The sequence below is a fragment of the Schistocerca gregaria genome, chromosome 4, assembly GCF_023897955.1.
Source record: "Schistocerca gregaria isolate iqSchGreg1 chromosome 4, iqSchGreg1.2, whole genome shotgun sequence".
NCBI lineage: Eukaryota > Metazoa > Arthropoda > Insecta > Orthoptera > Acrididae > Schistocerca > Schistocerca gregaria.
This window is the reverse complement of record NC_064923.1, coordinates 703,077,910-703,101,972: the sequence shown is the minus strand read 5'-3', so window position 1 is coordinate 703,101,972 and position 24,063 is coordinate 703,077,910. Positions and strand designations below refer to the sequence as shown.

The 24,063-nt window shown below is 44.6% G+C and overlaps 1 protein-coding gene across 1 annotated transcript in view; it reads right to left on the bottom strand.

The window, feature by feature from the left end:
• Positions 1-24,063, bottom strand: part of LOC126267873 (dendritic arbor reduction protein 1-like) — a 1,078,567-nt gene that overhangs the window by 184,019 nt on the left and 870,485 nt on the right. Inside the window, exons 4-5 of the mRNA XM_049973183.1 lie at positions 19,195-19,632; positions 14,854-15,358 (exon numbers count right to left, since the gene is read on the bottom strand). Coding sequence (XP_049829140.1) covers positions 14,854-15,358; positions 19,195-19,632 — 943 coding nt within the window. The remainder of the gene's footprint in view (positions 1-14,853; positions 15,359-19,194; positions 19,633-24,063) is intronic.

Here is a 24,063-nt window from a genome sequence, read left to right as displayed (position 1 = left end):
TTTGTGAGTGGAAACAGTTTGTGAGACCTGAGGCTGTACCAGCGTGTCGAATGTTCAAATACTTACGCGAAAGGAGCCAGGTTCGCAGAAAGCACCGATATTTCTACAATAGAATAGCCAGTCATTTTCAAGGCACAAATGGAACGAGACATCGTGGTACAGGGCAACTTAAAACACCGATGGCTGGGTCTACTGGGTCTACGTCGAACAGGCATATGCAGGATGACGACACACAATGTAAACAACTATCTCCACCACACTTTGGAATATGAACATCGGCAGACTTATTTGTAGCAAAATATTAACTAACAAAAGGCAAATAGATGTAAGCGTAGCCTTCCGCGGCCGTTGTCACTGTCAATAAAATTCATCTGGGTTGTTGTCAGCATTGTCAATATATAAAATTGTGCGGCTCTTCGATCACTATTACAAGTAGCCCTCGCAGGGCTGTGCTGAGGAAGGGCACTTGCAACAGTGGCTGATACGTCGGAAAATTTTATATATTGCCGACGCTTTCAACAGCCCAGAAAAATTTGATTGATAAATGGAAAGTAGCACTAAGTCTGTTCGTCTGTCACTTGACCAGAGACAGAGAGAGAGACTGAGAGAGGGACAGACAGACAGACAGCCACACACACACACACACACACACACACACACACACACACACACACACACACACACACACACAGAGAGAGAGAGAGAGAGGAGAGAAAGAGAGGAAGAGAGAGATTAGGATTCAAAGCAGAATTTAAGCAATTACTTATCCCTATTAATACTGCCACTTGCTAATTTAATCTCAATAGTTTCCTTAGTAATACAATTACAGTTATCGGAAATACACACACCGGAAACACTGTTTGATAGGAACCCATGCAAGGTTGTGCAATAAAGGGGTTTGCTCGGCTGTTGTAAGCGTATGCTCTTTCACCAAACAATACAGAAAACTTACTCTTAACATTGTTAGGAAACGACTGAAACTACTCACTAACATTTGACAACAATGACATAAAAGTTTCTACATTCTTAATGGAAAGTAAACAAATTTACTTGTGTAATAATCTTCGCTTATCTGGATGTTCTAGAGAACTACTGCAGATACACGTCTGGGAACTGTTTTATTACATTCACCAGACCTGTAACAACAAAATGGAAGTCGTACTTTACTTTAACCTGATATAGTTTTGCGATGGCTTCGTGTTAGCGAAATTGCTAAATTTCAGGCAAAATCCTTTATTAACCGTAGCTTCATAACTAAATATTTGCTGACCTATGTTTATATGAACTTTTTCCTTTAGTTTTCCAAGTAGAATAACATATTAAAATATTTGAAAATCTTCATAAATCACCCTGTATATGCAGACTGACGTGACGAATGAACATTTGTACCGAGGCTGGGATTCAAACACAGGCTGTTCGTGCAGTTGTGCTAAATCCACTGTGCCAGGTTGGTGTAATCGTTACGGCATGTACTTCCTGAGGAGGATATCCCGCCCTCGGTACAAATTTTCATTTGTCGCTTCAGTCAGTATATGTAAATCATAGATATTTAAAGACTTGATAAGGTCTCTGTAACAACATACACTACTGGCCATTAAATTGCTACACCACGAAGATGACGTGCTACAGACGCGAAATTTAACCGACAGGAAGAAGATGCTGTGAAGTGCAGATGATTAGCTTTTCAGAGCATTCACACAAGGTTGGCGCTGGTGGCGACACCTACAACGTGCTCACATGAGGAAAGTTTCCACCCGATTTCTCATACACAAACAGCAGTTGACCGGAGTTGCCTGGTGAAACGTTGTTGTCATGACTCGTGTAAGGAGGAGAAATTCGTACCATCACGTTTCCGACTTCGATAAAGATCGGTTTGTAGCCTGTCATGATTGCGGTTTATTGTATCACGACATTGCTGCTCGCGTTGGTCGAGATCCAATGACTGTTAGCAGAATATGGAATCGGTGAATTAAGGAGGGTAATACGGAACGTCGTGCTGGATCCCAACGGCCTCGTATCACTAGCAGTGGAGATGACAGGCATCTTATCCGCATGGCTGTAACGGATCGCGCAGCCACGTCTCGATCCATGAGTCAGCAGATGGGGACGTTTGCAAGACAACAACCATCAGCACGAACATTTCGACGACATTTGCAGCAGCATGGACTATCAGCTTGGAACATGGCTGCGGTTACCCTTGACGCTGCATCACAGACAGGAGCGCCTGCGACGATGTACTCAACGACGAGCCTGGGTGCACGAATGGCAAAATTTCATTTTTTCGGATGAATCCAGATTCCGTTTACAGCATCATGATGGTCGCATCCGTGTTTGGCGACATAGCAGTGAACGCACATTGGAAGCATGTATTCGTCATGGCCATACTGGCGTATCACCCGGCGTGATGGTAGGGGGTGCCACTGGTTACACGTCTCGGACACCGCTTGTGCGCTTTGACGGCACTTGGAACAGTGGACGTTACATTTGAGATGTGTCACGACCCGTGGCTCTGCCCTTCATTCGATCCCTGAGAAACGCTACAGTTCAGCAGGATAATGCACGACCGCATGTTGCACAACCTGTATGGTCCTTTCTGGATACAGAAAATGTTCGACAGCTGCCCTGGCTCTCACATTCTTCAGATCTCTCACCAATTGAAAACGTCTGGTCAATAGTGGCCGAGCAACTGGCTCGTCACAATACGACAGTCGCTACTCTTGATGAACTGTGGTATCGTGTTGAAGATGCATGGGCAGCTGTACCTGTACACGCCATCGCAGATCTGTTTGACTCAATGCCCAGGCGTATCAAGGCCTTTATTACGGCCAGAGGTGGTTGTTCTGAAGACTGATTCCTCAGGATCTATGCACCGAAATTCCTTGAAAATGTAATCAAAAAGTGGTTCAAATGGCTCTGAGCACTATGCGACCTAACTGCTGAGGTCATCAGTCGCCTAGAACTTAGAACTAATGAAACCTAACTAACCTAGGGACATCACACACATCCATGCCCGAGGCAGGATTCGAACCTGCGACCGGCCGGCGAAAATGTAATCACATGTCACTTCTAGTGCAATATATTTGTCCAATGAATACCCGTTTATCATCTGCATTTCTTCTTGGTGTAGCAATTTTAATGGCCAGTTGTGTAGTTTCATCCTCCTGTTGGAGTAGCTCCAGACGCACCTACTGACTTCAGTACATCTCTCTGCTCTCTTTCAAAGCCTGCGGTCAGCAACATTACCCAAAGTCTGTGGGCCTGTCTGTGTTTGAACTGTTTTTGCGACACTTTTTCCGCATACGACCGAAGGACATTTTCGAGTAGGAAGTACCCCACTCCCAGCGCCGTTTCGCTACTGCGCGAACGACCTCGTTTCTTTGTAGGCACGGCTCCGCGTTGTGAAGCCACAAGCCGTACGTTGGGTCAGGCCCAGACAACTCGAAGTATAATTCCCTGATCGGAGGTCGGCCAACGAATAACGAATAACGGGTGGACGCGAGTGGAGGTGTGGCCATAAATCGCGTCGCGGCGACACGGGGCCGCCGCGCTCCATAATAACGGCCTTAATTCGGGCGGCGCCATGCATCACGTGAGGCCTACCGGCCGGGCGCTCGCAGTTTATCAGACGCAAACAATGCAGCGCCGACAGCACGCCGGGCCGGGTCGGCGCGTTTGTCGCGCGCGCGCGATCGCAGCGCCACGCCGGCACATCCGTCAACCAGCGCCCGCGTCTCTTCCACCCCCTGCGAGCCTCGGCTGCCGCTGCTCACCGCATCGCGTTCCTAGCGTACAGACGGACGACGGAAGAACTAAAACGAAACCACAGGTGTACGAATTCTTCTTCCAGCTTGCCTGTCGCCTATCTCCGGCGCGAGCATTAAAGCAGCTCAACTTGCCAAAAACGGACACACAAAAGTACAGTGTAATCTCGCTAATCCGACCTCGGATTGTCCGACTGCCTGCTTTGTTCCATTCCCGGTGATTCTTAGGACTTGTCGATGACTCATTGTCCGTGATATTGATCAGTAAGCAGTTGACCACTGATAGGTGTGACAGTTAGATCAATTTTAGTACGAAACAACTTGTTTCTAACTCGATCAATAAGTTTATTGTTGCACGCGTTTGCTTTATAAATTAATAACAGTGTTCTCACATATTAAAGTGCGTAAAACTAAATTCTGGCATTAGCTAAACGTAAGCATGTGATAGTCTTTAGCAGAGTAACTGAAAGTTAGGTAAGACGGGTCTCTTCAAAACCTTGTAAGTCAGGTGGGGGCCGGTATAACAGCTGTTAATGACAGAAAAAAAGGAAAACTCTTGAAAGTCATACAATGACGATCTATAGTGTGAAAGGATTGAAACTAGACATAGAAGAATCGTATAAGTTAAATTTTAGACAATCCTTTGTGGATGTAGTTTGAGCAAAAGAAGAGAAAAAGAACTACGTTGTCCGGACCTCTCATAACAGATAAGGAACTGATTTTGTACGAAAAATTACATGAAAATCACATGTTTACGCCGAGTGAAGAACGGTTACATTGGTGGAAAAAACTACATGGTATCCAAAATGAGTCTATTTCAGGCGTGAACCTGTGTGTTGTCGAAACAGCTGCCAATGTATTTGTTCGGGTTTTTGAAGAAACAGTTTAACCTGGCAACTGGTCAGACATATAACATTAATGAATCTGGCATGAACTACAAAATGCTCCCTACAAGAATTCTTGGCACACAAGTTTAGGTTGCAGTAGGTACAAGACTTGCGAAAGATAGAATTAGTACTGCTGTCTGTAATACCACCAATGGCAGTCACTAGAGTCTATTGTTTGTGATAGGAAAGGCCAAAAAACAGAGATATTCAAAAACATTAATAATTTATTACTACCCGTATATTATTGTAATCACCATGTATGAAATCCACCCTCTTTAAGGAATAGTTTTATGACCAATTCATCCTTGCCGGTAGAAGATACCTAAATGGAAGAAAATCTCCCTAAACGTGCCATGTTGATACTCGATAATGCGACGTCTCGCCCATCTGAAGATGAGTTTTAAAAGGTGAAATCAAAGCTTTATTTCTTCCTTCCAAAGCAACATTCTAATGCAATCCATGGATCAGGGGTCAGTGAGTGACTGAAGAGGCGATATCGTCAAAAATACATTTGATCAATTTTAGAGAGGGCACAAGAGGCAGCATTTTGTTTCAAAAATCAAATTAATAAATATAAAAGATGTTATCTGTGCAACGTCCAAAGTTTAGGAAGAAATGTCGGCATCAACGCTTGAGAAATCTTGGCGGAAACTGTGGACAAAAATGAATGAAATTAAAGATGAAACATCAAAAGAAACAACTGAAGAGAATCATAATGACCATGCAACATGTATAAAAGTCAAGACGTAGACACTCCAGCGATTTCCAGGCATCTGAGAACTTTAGAACCGGACATTCAGCCCAATGACGTAAATATGTGATTCAATACAGCTCACGTTGACAGGACAACGTAACAAGAATCGCTGACGCTCTAAGTCGAAGAACCGATGAGAACCAGAAAGACGATGACGGCAACCAAAACAATGAAGCTACACCTCGAGTATCACATACAGAAGGTAAAAATGCATTAACAGCCTTTCACTACATCTAAACATGCCGTACGTCTTCCCCCAGAAATTATTTATGGATACGTAATGGCGGAACATAGTGACAAAATCAAGGCTGCTGATTGCTAAGCGAAAGCTAAATACAGATTTTTTTGGTCCTGCTTAAGGACACTTTTTACCGTATGAGCTCTTGTTTTAAACAGTTAATGCAAATGAGGTGTGTGTCACTGCAGTGCTGAAATAATGTATGTAACAGCTGTTAAACTTTCGCTCATAGCTGCAATATGTTATCGTACGATACGGACGTATTTTGGAGTACAGACACTACTTTACATTACACTCCCGTAAAGGAGTTTTTAGTATGTTTTTTAGTATGTCGACCTTTTATTTTCGTTTTGTTGTTGTTTTAACATAGAACATAATTTCAGACAGTGTTTCCAGTTGAAGATTAAAGTTTTAACGTACCACAGGGAGCAGATTAGCGAGGTTCTACTGTATATGTGTATTGGAACATAGTGGTTAAATCAAAGCCAGCATGGGTTTTCCGCAAGACTTGAAACCTTCCTGGTACACGTTCCTCCTGCTCCACACGACAACAGGCTGCGCTATGAATCCAACATGCCAGGTATATGTTTTCGTAGAGATTTTCACTGCAACTCATGCATCATAACGGTGGAAGCAGGAAAATGAACAAACCCAAATTAAAGGAGAGCGTGAAGAAATTTAGACTAGGGGAATGTATACAAGTCACGAAGTGGTGCGCAAGTCCAGCAGGGGAAAGATCGTCGTCTATGAGGTAGCTTCAGATAAATCGGTTGGTATATTGCAATTCATATTGTGTAAAAAGTTGCTAAACACACATTCTGTAACCTCGAGTATGTTACGACATGTTTGTAAATTTGATCAGCTGATTCGTCTCTCCATAAATATTTTGAAAGAAGAAAATGACTTAGTGGCTGACTGTGGGAACGAGCGCCAAGGGTTTAAGCCCATTTGACAGTACATAGGCTTTCTAAATTTAGGGCAAACACTAATTGAAATCGGAAACGAATGTGTCTTAGTGAATGTTAAAAACCATATGGTGGTGGTATGCAAGGTAGTGTGAAGAAAGCTTAGTGTGAAAGAAAAGCTTCTTCTTTCAGACATGTACTTTTTAGATTAATATGGTATTAAAAAAAGAAATTCGTATTTGCTAAAATGCATGGTGGAGATTTAGAATGAAATCGCAAAATACATCCTGGAAAAAGTAATTAAAACTGGTATAACTGGTGTCATATTTGACAGAAACACACAAAGGTTGCAGAAATTAGACTTCCAAGTTAGCCGCCGTTGCACTGTAAGAGACATCTTCAGATTCTTAGTTGCAAAGCATCTCAACTTTCAGAGATAGTTCTCTTAACTACAAAAAAACTTGTGTCACACGTAGTAAAATGAAACAGCTGCAGCCGTCCTTATTCCAACCAGCTTCGAAGACTCAGTACACTATCTGCAGTCCATAACTGAAGCTGAAGGGCGAAATCCAATCGAATACATGATTCCATCAGTGACGAATATCTATGAACTGGCTTCTGTAACATACTGTACAAGCGATGTTGTGTCTGCAGCTCTCAACACAACATCGCTTTTACAGTATTCTACAGTAGCCATTCAAGTACGTTGGCAACTGATGCGACGGTGCATACGATTGCACTTTACCCCCTAAGCGGAAGTTACGGTATGAAGATAGTGTACTGTGTCAACAAAACTGGCTGCAATATAATAAATAAAATCAAAATAACGGTTTCAGGTGTTTAATTTTACTAGGTAAGTGAGCGGCCATTTCTCGCAGACCATTAATCACAACTCGGACTAACCATTGGTCTGAACTAACATGGAAACTCCACCTTCTAACAGTTCAACAGGAAGCCAATGACAGATTAAATTTACTAAAATCGCCAACCGACCAACATGGGGATTACATCCCTCCACCATCCTTAACACCTACAAAGCCATACAAAAAATTAAAATAAAATAAATTAAAATAAAAATCGAGAGAGGGTGAATTGAAACAAACGATAGTCAAAAGAGGGTGAAGTTACAGAATAAACCGTTCATATTGAAATAAATAAGCCCGAAATATGGCGGAAAGCAAAATTGGAGAAAAAAAAATCCATCATTTTAAGACCTAGAATGACCCAAAATGAATATGTATTTCCGAACCTTGCTCTAAACACTACAGTGCAAGCGTACAGAATAAACTGTTACGTTGCGTAGCACAGAGAGAAGAGGTGCAGGCAGGCAAGCAAGCACGACTCCTGTAGCCATCTTAGGTTGGGCAAGTCTTGGCTTGAATGCAAGTAAAGCACCCTCTATCTGTCCAAATCCTTGAACGCTACACACTGCGCCTTGTTTTCCGTATCAGTTAACCCTCCCCTGCAAGAATTATTTACCAGCACTTCTCTTTTCTCACCTCCCCATCCACATTGAACATCTCGGTGTCTCCCATATTTCCAGTAAAATTGACTCCAGCAACTACACTGCAGCAATTCTGACGTGCTACCGTGAAAACATCTACACTCCTCACTCACTCTACGCTTACCCATACTGCTTGACAACAAGGGCATCCGGCCAACGCTTGGACTAATCGTAGCAGCTCAGTTAGGAATCATGCTAACAATGCACCGATTGTGGAAAAAGGCAGCATAAGAAGAAGAAGACCCATCGCTTGATAATGAAATCCACCCTGGTATAAATCCCTCCTTTCAGACTAACTTGCTCCTCCAAATCCGTTTACGATTTCAGGGCTCCTCTCCCTACCCATGCGTCCTTCCTATTGCATACTGTTAACTTGGTCTGGCCCACGTCCTACCTATCTGCTTCCCGAACCCCAAGTTGTCCTACCAACCACTGTCTCATATTATACGTATCTCCACAGCCTAAACTGCCTAAACCAACTAGCACCATAAACACTTCATGTACGCCAAACGACCAATCCACCTTCCCTTTCCCCGTCGTTTTTCCCACCAGCACAGTGTTTTTTTTAGCTTTATCGCAGCTCATTGTTTTAAATGTACTTTTATGTATTTAAAAAATCTTTACATAGTTAATCATTTCTTAAAATTATTCCATGTTGATATATTTTAAACACTTTTGGCTGCATGGTCGAGTAATGTTCCGCTACCAGTACATTCTTGCGCTTCACGGACGAGGGAATGAAATATCAATAAAGAATTATTTATTATTAAAAGTCCTATCCTTCTTGACAGAGCGTAGCGGAACGATGCGGAAGACGCCCACTGCCGTACTAGGTAATGCCCTAATGGAGGTGTTTGCCTTCCTCCGATCGTAATGCGGATGAATTATGATGATGAAGATGTCACAACAACACCCAGTCATCTTGGGACAAGCGAAAATCTCTGATCCCGCCGCGAATCGAACCCGGGACACTATGCTCGGGAAGCGAGAACGCTACAGCGAGACCACGAGCAGCAACTATCTCCAGTATCCTTACAGTCTGTCCCCATCCTTGACAAGTCCTGGATTGCTCCTGCGTCTCTATTAAAACATGCCAGCTTTCCTTCATCTCCAAACACTACCTCCTTTCCTAACATAATTTCAGTCACCTTCCCCTCCACTTGTTTTTCCATTCACAACCTATCCTGTCGATCCCACCCAATCCCAACTTGGGGTTCCAAACATCCATTTCTTTGCCACTCATCTCCAAATTGACACGTTACACCTATTAGTTCCTTCCTACCTTAGAGATCCACATGTCTTTCCGTGTAATATCGTATCCAACACTTTTCACGTCCTAATCCCTACATATAGTTACGAGGAGCCCACATCATATCATAATCATAATAAAGTGAATGTACATCACATCAACATCAGCTTCTCATAAACATCACCACATATTTTTCCTTCTACATATTTTTATTAAAATTGTAAAGCTTTATAATTCAGTGACTGACGAGTGGCAGTTTCGTAACTTCGAGCACGTTCACAGTAGGGGGAATTTAAATAACTGATACAGAAATGACGTACATCTCATCCTACTTAGATTCATCTGCAGAGAACCCCACCTTTCGAAATTAATATAGGAAAATAAATCTTAATATTGACTACCGTAGCTGTAGTTCAGGTACTTGTAAAACTCCACAATCGGTTTAGTTACAAATGACCTTCAGGTGCCACAGAAACTGCACCAAGAGTCTTCCTAATTAGTGATAGAAATTTGTTTCTGTCATGACTTAGAAAGGACTAAAGACTATACATAAGAGCTTCAGTCATACCACTTTGTGAGGTTTAGTTACGAAGACAGTTGGTGAACTTATGGCTTCACCTGAAGACATACACTTGGAACGGAACTGGTTGTAGAATAGTGAAATATAGCTGTGGTTGTTTTCAGTGACATTTACATTATTCAGCTGTGGAGCACTAAATAGTCCAGGTTACGCACTTTACCATACGGTATGAAATGACTACTGGTACTGTAGCCACACTCATGTCGAAAACCATCATACTACTCTGTAAAACCACGATGGCATACCCCTCACACCATCCTTCAGCAAGATACCTTGTCTCGAGCCATGTCAAATGTCTCTATTCACACTGTGGTGTCACCGCCAGACACTACACATGCTAGGTGGTAGCCTTTAAATCGGCCGCGATTCGGTAGTCGCCACTATTAGTGATTGCAGACCGAGCGCGCCGCCACACGGCAGGTCTAGAGAGACTTCCTAGCACTCGCCCCAGTTGTACAGCCGACTTTGCTAGAGATGGTTCACTGACTTCTACGCTCTCATTTGCCGAGACGATAGTTAGCATAGCCTTCAGCTACGTTATTTGCTACGACCTAGCAAGCCGCCATTATCAGTTACTATTGATACTGTGAATCATGTAATGTCAAGAGTGACGTTCGTCATTAATGGATTCAAGTTGAGTATTCCACCAGCTACGTCCGTTGTTTCTAAATTCTAATTTCCTTATCCTGTTCCGGACCTCACGCCAGCCTGCGTGAGCTAAATCGCGTGCCTTTCGGCCTCCTCTAGTAACACGGTGTTGGCTCTCCTGTCAACCACAATACACACAACATGTCCGCACTCCAGAGAGCATTCCGTGAACTGTACCGATCCTCCTTTGGATGAGGAATTAACCCCCCCCCCCCCTCCATCTTCAGTGACCTACTTTCACTGATATTTCAGGATGGTTGCTTTGATGAACAAGTTTCAGAGCATGTATGTGTATGTCACTAGCACAATTTTAACACACTGGTGGAAGAACTTCATTTTAGTCCCCAAACAATATAACTTAAGAGAATTCTGTGATCATGCGAGGATTAAGTTGCTGAAAATAAAAGGTAGCCCTTACTCAAGTGATATCTCACCTGTTACAGGTACTTAACAAAGAAGGAAATAACAAGGAAATTGGTTTATGAATGTAGTATAACCAGTAAGATTAACAATGTAAGTATTGGAAGTTGTCGAAATAGACACAGAAAGTAATATTATACGATTTGCTTTGAACCTCGGCCCATAGCTGGTATGAAATTTATGAATCATCCTTACCACCTTATAGCTGTAATTTTTGTTTTGTTTATTTTCTGTATTATTGTACACTCTCGGTCTTAGCTCAGTTTAAAGTACCCAGATACATTTATTGTCTGTACGAACATAAAACATGTGTGATAGGAAATATTGCAACACAGGTTCCTTCCTACACATAAAAGGTCCTACTGTCAACAGCAGTTTTTAAGTACTTGGAAATGGCCTGTGTCAAGAAATGGTCACATATGTGGGTACAGGCTGATTCAGCTGCCTCTGCCGATGAGTTTTATGAAACCCACAACACATCTAAATGCCACACACATGGTTTTCACATTGTCTCCCATGCTACATGCAAACTATTTGTCCTACCAAAAAAAAAAACAGGACCTTTTTATGTAGTTAAATTTCATACTGGACTACGTTTTCGCTAGAGGCTCTAGTATTCGAATTATTCAAGAATAAAATGTCCTTTATAACCGTTTGTACTAACCAATTTGAAAACTGTGGTCTCCAACAAAAGCGTATCGCAGTGCAGAATTCAACTATATCAAATTTCCTACAAAAAGGTCCTGCCTATCTATATTCCTGTAGGAGTAACACTTTGGCCATAGTGAGCGAGAGAAGATGGACATTTCGTAAGCGGTTATTGAAGGCGTCACGGGTTGCATAAAACATATTGGTAGGGGCACCTGAATCAAACAATCATGGCAAGATGTCATTTTTCAAAAAAATGGACAGTATTACGAACCTGACTTCCTAATTTGAATTATAATGGGACCTTCGGAATCTTTAGAAACGACATTTCCAATGGAGTTCACTTAAGAAAGGCGATGCGCAGTGGCAAGGCAGTGTGTACCACGCGACGCTCCAACTAGCAGCAGGATCCTGTCGCGTATGTGTATGTGCGTTTCGAGGTGCGTGAATAACCATTAGGCACGGTGAAGGAACCCAGCGAATGTAGCACTTATTATGGTTGACCAAAAGCAACCACGACAATTATTACGTTTAGAAATGGCAGTGATAGGTTTGCGAGCACGTAATTTTATCTAGCGAGAATCAGAAGCAAACACAGTGGCTCACTGCGGCACTTGCAGGGTGACAATTGTTGGACTATATGAAATAAAATCGTCATGACTTCTGAACGGTTTGCATTAGGACGTTCAAACTGCACGGTTGCCCACGGGTCTTGATGGGAATTTGTAAGCACATTGCTGTCTGGTTTAGCGACGAAGCTTACTTTCATTTGGACGGGTTCTTCAATAAGAAAAATTGGAACATCTGGGGGACTGAGAATTCGCATTTCGCGATCGAGAAGTCTTTTCACCCTCAACCGGTGACTGTGAGGTGTGCAATGTCCAGTCACGGAATAATCGGTGAGGTATCCCTTAATGGTAGGCTGACTGCCGAACGTTACGTGAAGGTCTTGGAAAATGATTTCATCATCATTATGCAAAGTGATCGTGATTGCATGTGGTTCATGCAAAACGGAGCTCGACCCCATGGAGGCAGCGGAGTGTTTGATGTCCTACGGGAGCACTTTGGGGACTGCATTCTCGCTCTGGGGTAGGCCTACCCAGAGGCCACTGGCATGGGCCTCGATAGGCCGCCATATTTTCCGGATATGAACACTTGCGACTCCTCTTTGTGGGACTATATTAAAGACAAATTCTGCAACAATAACCCCAAAACATTGCTGAACTGAAGACAACCATTCAGGAGTTCATGGACAGAATCGATGTTCCGACGCTTCACCGGGTCATGCAGCATTTCCCTATTCGTCTGCGCCACGTCATCGCCAATGATGGTAGGCATGTCAAACATGTCATAACCTAAATCTGAATATCTATAGTGACGTTTGCATGTTGAATAAAGTGTATGAACGCCTTAATTTGCAACTAATTTACGTTTCTTTCATATAGTTCAGTAATGGTTACGCTGTACCATAGCGTTGCCTGTTATCAGGGTAGGAAACGGCTGCAGCGTGTGGCGTGGGACTAAGACAGCACACCGGCGATGCAGAGTACGCTCTTTACCTCTCTGCCCAGATCGAATTATGCACTCCCTTTCTTACTTGCACGCCACTACATGGTGTCACAAAAAGGTACGGCCAAACTTTCAGGAAACATTCCTCACACACAAAGAAAAATTGTTACGCGGACATGTGTTCGGAAACGCTTACTTTCCATGTTAGAGCTCATTTTAGTTTCGTCAGTATGTACTGTACTTCCTCGATTCATCGCCAGTTGGCCCAACTGAAGGAAGGTAATTTTCACTTCGGTGCTTGTGTTTACATGCGACTCATTGCTCTACAGTACTAGCATCAAGCACATCAGTACGTAGCATCAACAGGTTAGTGTTCATCAAGAACGTGGTTTTGCAGTCAGTGCAATGTTTACAAATGCGGAGTTGGCAGACGCCCATTTGATGTATGGGTTAGCACGGGGCAATAGCCGTGGCGCGGTACGTTTGTATCGTGACATATTTCCAGAACGAAGGTGTCCCGATAGGAAGACGTTCGAAGCAACTGATCGGCGTCTTAGGTAACACGGAACATTGCAGCCTATGACTCGCGACTGGGGAAGACCTAGAACGGCGAGGACACCTGCAATGGACGAGGCAATTCTTCGTGCTGTTGACGATAACCCTGTCAGCGTCAGAGAAGTTGCTGCTGTACAAGGTAACGTTGACCACCTCACTGTATGGAGAGTGCAACGGGAGAACCAGTTGTTTCCGTACCACGTACAGCGTGTGTATGCACTATCAGCAGCTGATTGGCCTCCACGGGTACACTTCTGCGAATGGTTCATCCGACAATGTGTCAATCCTCACTTCAGTGCAAATGTTCTCTTTACGGATGAGGCTTCATTCCAACGTGATCAAATTGTAAATTTTCACAATCAACATGTGTGGGCTGATAAGAATCCGCACGCAATTGTGCAATCACGTCATCAACACAGATTTTCTGTGAATGTTTAGGCTGGCATTGTTGATTGTCTTGACTGGGCCCCATGTTCTTCCACCTACGCTCAGTGGAGCACGTTATCATGATTTCATACGGGATACTCTATTTGTGCTGCTATAACATGTGCCTTTACAAGTACGACACAACATGTGGTTCATGCACGATGGAGCTCCTGCACATTTCGGGCGAAGTGTTCGTACGCTTCTCAACAACAGATAAGGTGACCCATGGATTGGTAGAGGCGGACCAATTCCGTGGCCTCCACGCTCTCCTGGCCTCAACCCTCTTGACTTTCATTTATGGGGGCATTTGAAAGTTCTTGTCTACGCAACCCCGGTACCAAATGTAGAGACTCTTCGTGCTCGTATTGTGGACGGCTGTGATACAATACGCCATTCTCCAGGGCTGCATCAGCGCATCAGGAATTCCATGCGACGGAGGGTGGATGCATGTATCGTCGCTAACGCAGGACATTTGGAACATTCCTGTAACAAAGTGTTTGAGGTCACGCTGGTACGTTCTGTTGCTGTGTGTTTCCATTCCATGATAATGTGATTTGAAGAGAAGTAATAAAATGAGCTCAAACATGCAAAGTAAGCGTTTCCGGACACATGTCCACATAACATATTTTCTTTCTTTGTGTGTGAGGAATTTTTCCAGAAAGTTTGGCCGTACCTTTTTGTAACACCCTGTATATGAGAAATTGGCTCCAATACGGGTGTCTTACGATAGTAGACGGTGAAAGACAGAGAGACAGGGAGAGAGGCTTACCGATGTAGTCGCAGTGGTGGATCCGCCTCTTCTCGAGCTCCGGGTTGTTCCGTCGGTTGTACTTTGGCGTGGGGGTGGCTGCAGCCGCCAGCACCGTGGCTGCAGGTGGGGGCGGAGGCTGCGGGGGCGGCTGCGGGTGCGGCGCCTGCGCCTGCGCAGGGTAGGGAGGCGGCGGCGTGCGGCGCGCGCCAGGGGAGCCGGGATCCGACGCGGGCGGCGTGGGCGGCGGCGCGAACTGCCGCGGCAGCAGCCCGGGAGCGGGGGTGGGGGCGGGCACGGACGAGCCGGGGGCGGGCGCAGAGGCGGAGCAGGAGGGGGAGCCGGAGACGGAGGCGGCGACGCCGGCCAGCTTGTAGGACAGCGACGGCGCAGGCGCCGCCGCCGGCGCGGCCGCGGGCACCGCCCCCACCACCACTGCCGCCCCCGCCTGCTGCTGGGGCTGCGACTGAGGTTGCAGCCGGTGATGCGCCGGCTGCGGCTGGAAGTAGCTGGGGTGGAGCGGCACCTACAAAGCCACTGCGTGTGAACATCTCAGCACCAAAGATTTCGTAAATGAAAAATACAATAAGACGAGTCTGGGACCGCATATTTACTGTGGAGTATGTCTAGGCGATCTAACTGCTTTTATTTGTCTTTATTTAACCTGATCAGATTATGGCCGTCAGTCATTTGTTACTTCGGTCTGGGTGTTCATATATATGGCTTTTTACATCATTGTTATATAAGCAATCACAGCTTTAATCTTATAAATATGATAACGCAGTATTAGAAGAATTAAAAATGATCTGAATTCATGTAAAGACAATGTGACGAACAGTACTGACTAGGAACTGCTAGAGTTAATACCACCAGTACCACGGCCACTACTTTCGCCACTGCTAATTTTAATAATAGAAACAATAATAATAATAATAATAATAATAATAATAATTAATAATAATAATCTGTAGAGGAAAAGGTACAAATGTGATACACTCTGAGAGAGACAGAGAGACTTAGTGCGCCAGCGAAGAGCTTTGGATATGAGAAAGATCTAGTTGGAAAGAAAGACTGTAAGTTGTAATGAGGCAAGTGCACTGAAGCTAAAGCAGTTATCTAGTTGTCAGATATAATGAGAGAGATCACTCAAAAATCGGAGCTCTGGTCCCGAAAAGGACTTTGAGAAAGAGGGTGAGCGACGAAGCGGGACAGGGAAGATTTTGCTGTGAATTCGGTGACGTGTGTTAATCACACATAGCACAGCTCTCCTGGCCGTTTGCAAGGAAAATTTAAAAGGAATGTAAATCGTATGTGAGTGAAGTGACATACTCACCATGGACATTAAGTGATTGATGAGTACGTTCTTTTTTTTACGACATATTCACAAAAGCATTCCACAACGCTACAACAGGTTTCGAAGAGACATTGTTCATCATAAGAGTGTTAAAAGCCACAAAAGGAAGATAAAGAACAGTTATAGATGCTTGTCTCCTATTTTTTGTTTCTGGACAGTGCAGTGATGACCACTGCCTAACATTGTGGAATGCTTTTGTGGATGCTGAGTAAGATAAAGAGGAAAGATACATAGAGAGAGAGAGAGATAGAGACAGACAGAGAGAGAGAGAGAGAGAGAGAGATAGAGAGAGAGAGAGAGAGAGAGAGAGAGAGAGAACGTGGACAGCATAGTTAGTACAGAGTATGGCTCAGAAATGAACAAGGGAACAATAAAGATGATGAACAGTAACAGAAAAAAGAAAAATAACTTGCTGAGTATAAATATTGGGAACGACACAAAGGCCAATTACGTAGGACAATTCTATCTAGGAAGAGAGATTACACAGGTTTATCGAACAGATCCAAGCCAAGAAAGCTTTATTCAGTAAAACAGCTTTATTATTCATAAATTTACATCTCAACGGTTTTTCCATCGTTGAGTTGCATTTTTTTTCAATATGTCTACTTTCGATCACAAATGGTAATCTTCAGATGTATGTAGTTGAGTAAGCGATCCATTAAGACATGCAGAAACTGCACATCAGTAGTCTGGTGTTAGGAAGCTTTCGTTCTTGCAGTATTCCGAACTGCAGTTTCTGCACGACGTAACACAGATCTGGAGATGATCACAAGTTGTCGAAACTAATCGTAAAATATATGCAAGTAAGACGGAAAAGTGAACGACATATAAATTTTTAAATGTTAACGTAGTCGCAGAATCTATCTGCGAACAATATAAGGGTGCTATATCCACTGCTATGTGTCATTTTACTGTGTGTTTTAGTTTTCGAGCAGTCGTCTTCAGAAATCGCTGCATATAGTAAAAGCCTCTGCATACTAAAGGTGCGTTTTACTACACATCCATATGAAATTATTTTTTCCTGCATGAACGTTAACTAAAGCTGAGTCCTTACAAAGAAAATATGGTGGGAAATATAGCACCACGAAGGATAAATATTACATAGTAACTTTATATTGTAGATCAGTTATTGCAGGACAGTATTTGATCTCCGAGATTTCAGTACGATGTGAAACCGCTCCCTGTAGCAATCAGAGCTTTTAAATGGAACTAAATGGGGCGATGACTTGTCCTCTATGCAGTTTCCTAGCCCTCACATAATGCATCTACATACTGCTAGAAGGCAGTTCCGGTTAAGCAGCGTTTCCAGTCATTTCCCAGACATGTATGATGCTCGACATTTCAGCTGATCACGTAATCCATGGAGCAAGTGCAACCTGTCATTCTCTAAAGAAGCACTCAGAATTCCACCTTATGATGTGTTGGAGTGTAGTTTGTGCCACACACCCCACTTTCATATTCTAGTCGTTAATGGTCCTTTGGAAGAACTACTGGTCGTAAGTCTCCTAGTGAGCTCGAATCTTTCTAACTTTGCTTTTATGGCCATTTCGCGAGATATACTTTGGAGGAAACAGTATGCAGCGTGGTCAGAACAAAGTCTGAAAAGCTTGTAATGGTGCTTCAGGATAGGTTGTTCTGAGAAATAATTGTTAAGCCTATCCGATTTAATTAGCACTGAAGTTAGACACTCAGGTCGTTGCGCGCGCAAATTCAAGAAGCCGTCCAGAGACATTGTCGCCAAACGTGTTCTTATTTTTAAGTTTTTGTTGTTCCCTGACTTAAACTTATCACTTCCGAAAAAGGCACGTTTTGACTGGCAGTAAAGAATTTGAACAAGTGGTAACTCACGCACCCACAAATGCCTATGCATTACCGTCCGCATTTTAGTGCCTGCAAGTTCTTAAATTGGCGCTCGTGACGATCTGACTGACTAACTTCAATACCAAATTACGCGGGACCGGCTCAATGTACATTTTTTAAAAAAAATTTTATAATACTTTGTCAGCACACCCTCTCCTGCAACACGCTTTTCGGACTGTTTCTGACCATCCTAGTATTGCTTGACTCTTCTAGGGAAGTACGCTCTCGGAATTTAACAGAAAAACACACCAAGAGGCAGAATGGCTCTCTTATAGCCTCTAGCACTGGAGCTCTGGCTGAGCATCTTGGAGACTCTTTTCAGCTCCCTTCAGGAATCGGTAACGAAATGCGGTGCTCTTATTTGGATGTTCTTTATTTCCTCTATCAGTTCCGTCTAATACGTATCCCAGTACTGCTACCTCGCCCACCTGGCTAGCCGTGCAGTCCAACGCGCTGCTTCCCGAGCGGGAAGGCGTGCACGATCCCCAGCTCGAAACCGCCCATCGCATTATTGTCGAGGTCCGGTATGCCGGCCAGCCTGTGGGTGGTTTCTAAGGCGGTTTTCCATCCGCCTCGGCGAATGCAGGTTGGTTCCCCTTATTCCGCCTCAGGTACACTCTGTCGGCGATCGCTTCGCAGACACTGCCTCCACATATGCGTACACAATAATTACTGTGCCACGCAAAGATTGGGGTTACACTCATCTGTTATATGGATCTAGTATGAGACGTTCTCAGGGGAGGAGGGGGGGATCCACTGGCTGGGGGCGGAACCGCACAATAACCTTAGCTTCTGTGTGCTGTGTGGGGCGGCGGTGAGGTGGGTGGATTGCTGTGGCCTGTTGTAGCGGTTGTGAAACACTAAGCGCTACGACGGGACGCAGCCTCTCCGTCGTTTCTAGATCCCCGGTTCAATACACACAACAGACACATTGCTACGTCTTTTCCGGTGGCAAAAAATTCCAATGGATCTCAGTTCGGTGCCAGCCCTAATGCTTAAAGCCTCGTAGAATTTCCGACGTCATCCTGCAACCTTCGCACAGGAGATGAAGATGCGGGAGGCAGCATCAAACCAATCAGAAGATTGACGATTCAACAAAAGTATCGTGTAATACTGGTGGGACAGTCTACACGAAGAATGCCACTTACCTGCAGCCGGTCCATGTCGTCCGGGGACTCCATCTTGACGATGGCGGCGGCGAGCATCTCAGCGTTCTCGGGGTCCAGCTTCTGGATGCTGGAGGTGATGTCCTCCCAGATGGCCGGCCTCAGGAAGACGTCGTCGTCGGGGGCGGCTGCGGGGGCGGTGGCCAACGAGAAGGCGGCGGCCAGCGCGCCCGCCCCCGACGGGTGACCCACCGGCGAGTCACTGGGGGCGGGCGCCGGCGCCGGCGACGACTCGAGGTACGGGTCGTGGTGGTGGAGCCCGTGGTGGTGGTGGTGGTGGTGGTGATGGTGGTGGTGGTGAGGGGGGTGGTGGTGGTGGTGGTGGTGCAGCGGCGACTCGCGCTTCACGTCCGGCTCGACGTCAAGACAGCGCAGCCGGTCCAGCTCTGGCCGGCACAGCAGCGCGTCCAGCTCGCTCGTCTGAAACGTGATGAAGGGCTGCAGAAACAGCGAAAGCTTGGGTCGAATCACGCACTGAAGTTGATTGAGGTGCCAACATCTGTGTAGACTGGGAGTGAAGGTAGGAGTAAGGTACGTGGTATCTATCTGTCCTCCTCTGTTTGGCAGATAGACTGCTTAAAGTCCTGATGAGTCAACAGGATAGAATGACGTAGCTAAATATTATGACAGCTAATCAGGCTAGATAGCGGAAGCGAGAACTGCAGAACTTTGCCTTTCGCTGGCTGTGCTCTTACTAAAAATGCTATTCAGTCTCAAATCACGGCACTATTCCTCTCCTACTTTTCAAAACTACTCTGCGTTGCACAGCAAAAGAATCGCTCGCGAAATAAACTTCCTACCCTCAGACTTCCGTGATATTTCCAGGAATGATAGTCCATCAAGGCACGAGGGTGAGGTTCCATCAACTTTTGTATTGCATTTTAAAGATCACCAGACTCACTCGGGAAACTGTACGTCGTATACAATGGTACGTCATGGCTCCTAATGAGTCAGTTAACCCTCATCAGTTTAGATTATGAGAACAATGAAGTGCAATTTTCCAACCTTTGAAGATTGCACGTGAAATACACTCCTGGAAATTGAAATAAGAACACCGTGAATTCATTGTCCCAGGAAGGGGAAACTTTATTGACACATTCCTGGGGTCAGATACATCACATGATCACACTGACAGAACCACAGGCACATAGACACAGGCAACAGAGCATGCACAATGTCGGCACTAGTACAGTGTATATCCACCTTTCGCAGCAATGCAGGCTGCTATTCTCCCATGGAGACGATCGTAGAGATGCTGGATGTAGTCCTGTGGAACGGCTTGCCATGCCATTTCCACCTGGCGCCTCAGTTGGACCAGCGTTCGTGCTGGACGTGCAGACCGCGTGAGACGACACTTCATCCAGTCCCAAACATGCTCAATGGGGGACAGATCCGGAGATCTTGCTGGCCAGGGTAGTTGACTTACTCCTTCTAGAGCACGTTGGGTGGCACGGGATACATGCGGACGTGCATTGTCCTGTTGGAACAGCAAGTTCCCTTGCCGGTCTAGGAATGGTAGAACGATGGGTTCGATGACGGTTTGGATGTACCGTGCACTATTCAGTGTCCCCTCGACGATCACCAGAGGTGTACGGCCAGTGTAGGAGATCGCTCCCCACACCATGATGCCGTGTGTTGGCCCTGTGTGACTCAGTCGTATGCAGTCCTGATTGTGGCGCTCACCTGCACGGCGCCAAACACGCATACGACCATCATTGGCACGAAGGCAGAAGCGACTCTTATCGCTGAAGACGACACGTCTCCATTCGTCCCTCCAGTCACGCCTGTCGCGACACCACTGGAGGCGGGCTGCACGATGTTGGGGCGTGAGCGGAAGACGGCCTAACGGTGTGCGGGACCGTAGCCCAGCTTCATGGAGACGGTTGCGAATGGTCCTCGCCGATACCCCAGGAGCAACAGTGTCCCTAATTTGCTGGGAAGTGGCGGTGCGGTCCCCTACGGCACTGCGTAGGATCCTACGGTCTTGGTGTGCATCCGTGCGTCGCTGCGGTCCGGTCCCAGGTCGACGGGCACGTGCACCTTCCGCCGATCACTGGCGACAACATCGATGTACTGTGGAGACCTCACGCCCCACGTGTTGAGCAATTCGGCGGTACGTCCACCCGGCCTACCGCATGCCCACTATACGCCCTCGCTCAAAGTCCGTCAACTGCCCATACGGTTCACGTCCACGCTGTCGCGGCATGCTACCAGTGTTAAAGACTGCGATGGAGCTCCGTATGCCACGGCAAACTGGCTGACACTGACGGCGGAAGTGCACAAATGCTGCGCAGCTAGCGCCATTCGACGGCCAACACCGCGGTTCCTGGTGTGTCCGCTGTGCCGTGCGTGTGATCATTGCTTGTACAGCCCTCTCGCAGTGTCCGGAGTAAGTATGGTGGGTCTGACACACCGGTGTCAATGTGTTCTTTTTTCCATTTCCAGGAGTGTATATGAAGCCAGTCATATCAAATACAATTTTGGTATAGCGTTCCTTATAAATAAAATTAAATGTTTCACGCGCTGAAGATCTTATGGTGTTTTCTGAGGAACAGAGAACTGCACAACCAGTAACTAACAACGTACACTTCTTTAATAAAATGAAGATTAACCCAGACGTGTAGATAGGGAAGATACCTCATCAGTACCGAGAAAGAAGGACGATTATGATATTAATTGCTGCTAAAGTGGCACACAAACCCCAATGGGACAGCAATAGGATATGAGGTGGTATATTTGAAAGATAACAGTGCAGAATTAGATACAAACAGGTTTGGAAACTTGTTTATGTGTATATCTGTTTAAAATATGCGTAAATAAATCACAATGAGACCAACCACTTACCAAAATTTTTATTAATTACACTTTTCGGGAGCTTTTTTCAGTTATCAGCCAGAGTGTTTATTTCAAGTACATTTCTGTGGGTAAAGTCAGTGATTTAGAAAGTTGTAGAATGTATCAGGTTTATCACATTGTTTGAAGAATACTTTTTGGCAGGTCAGTAAGAAGAAATCTTTAGGAATTCTTGTGATATTCCTGTAGTACTGTGTATGTTAATTGAGTGCTTTCTCGAGAACCCTGCAGCTGTGTTGTACACATTCACTGTTTACAACCGCTTTTAGCACAGATGTTTAACGTGTTAAGTCCCTTTTGCCATAGAGATATGTTACAGGATATTGCATATAATGATATGCAAAAATATTTGTGGAATTGTACATCAGGGTCTGGTTGTCTTAAATCCAAGGACTCGTTTGGTGCCACTCTAAACGCCATTCCACCGTGAGGAGGCCATTCCGTCTATCCACAACTACTACAACCTTTATCTATTTGAACCTACTTACTGCAGTTAAGTCCCTCTACAATTTTTACAACCCAGTAGCTTGGCAAGAGGAATGAGAGAGGAGAAAGACTAATTGAGCTCTTTAACAAATTTCAGCTAGCAATAGCGAACACTTTGATCAAGAATCACAAGAGCAGGAGGTACACTTGGAAAAGGCACGGAGATACGGAAAAATTTCAGTTAGATTGCGTCATGGTCAGGCCAAGATGTCGAAATTAGATATTGTAAGGCGTGGCCAGGAGCAGATTCAGACTCAGATCACAATTTAATAGTGATGAAGAGTAGTTAGCAAGAATCAGTGCGAAAAGAAGGGAGATACAGAAGTACTAAAGAATGAAAAGATATGCTTGAAGGTCTCTGAAGTTACAGACACTGCGGTAAAATACAGTTCAGTTGAAAAGAAATAGACAACTCTATAACGGGCAATCACAGAAGTTCGATGGAAAAACATAGGTGTAGGGAAGGCAACTGCGAAGAAACCTTGAGTAACAGAAGAGACAATTCAATACATCGATGACAGGAGGAAGTACAACGATGTTCAAGGAATTTCAGTAATACAGAAATACTAGTCACTTAGGAGTGAAATAAGTAGGAGACGCAGGGAAGCTGAGGTGAAATGTCTGCATGAAAAGGTGAAGAAATCGAAAGAGAAATGATTGTCAGAAGAACTGACTCAGTTGACAGAGAAGTCAAAACAACCATCGGTGAAATCGAAAACAAGGGGAATAATGTTAAGAGTGCAGTAGTAATTCAGTTTTTAAACACAAAGGAGAGAGAGGATAGATGGAAACGTACACAGAAGGCGTCTGTAAGGGGAAGAACTGGTCTGATGACGTGATAGAAGAAGGAAGATGAGTCGATATACAAGAGATAGGGGATCCAGTGTTGAAATCAAAATTTAAACTAGCGTTGGAAGACGTAAGATCGAGTAAGGCAGAAGGGATAGATAACGTTTCACCAGAATTTCTAAAATCATTGGGGAGAGTGGCAACAAAATGACTATTTCCGTTGGTGTGTAGAATGTATGAGACTGGCGAAACACCATCAGGTTTCCGGCGAAATATCGTTTACACAATTCAGAAGACTGAAAGAACCAAAAAGCGCGAAAATTGTCACACAATCAGATTAACAGCTAATGTATACTAGTTGATGACAAGAATAGTATGCAGATTAATGGGAAAGAAAACTGAGAATGTGTTAAATGACAATCATTTTGGCCGTAGGAAGAGTAAAGGCAACAGGAAGGCAGTTCTGACGTTGCGTTTGATAATGTAAGCTAAACTAAGGAAAAATCAAGACATTTTCAGAAAGTTTATCGACCTGGAGAAATGTAAGTAGTGTGAAATACTGCAAGATTTTCGATATTCTGAGAAAAAATAGAGGTAAATGCAATACACAATATGTATAAGACCCGAGAGGGAATAATGGGAGTGTAAAACCAAGAATAATGTGCGCGGATTAAAAAGGAAAATTGTCTTTCTCCCTTACTGTTCAATATCTGTAAAGCAATT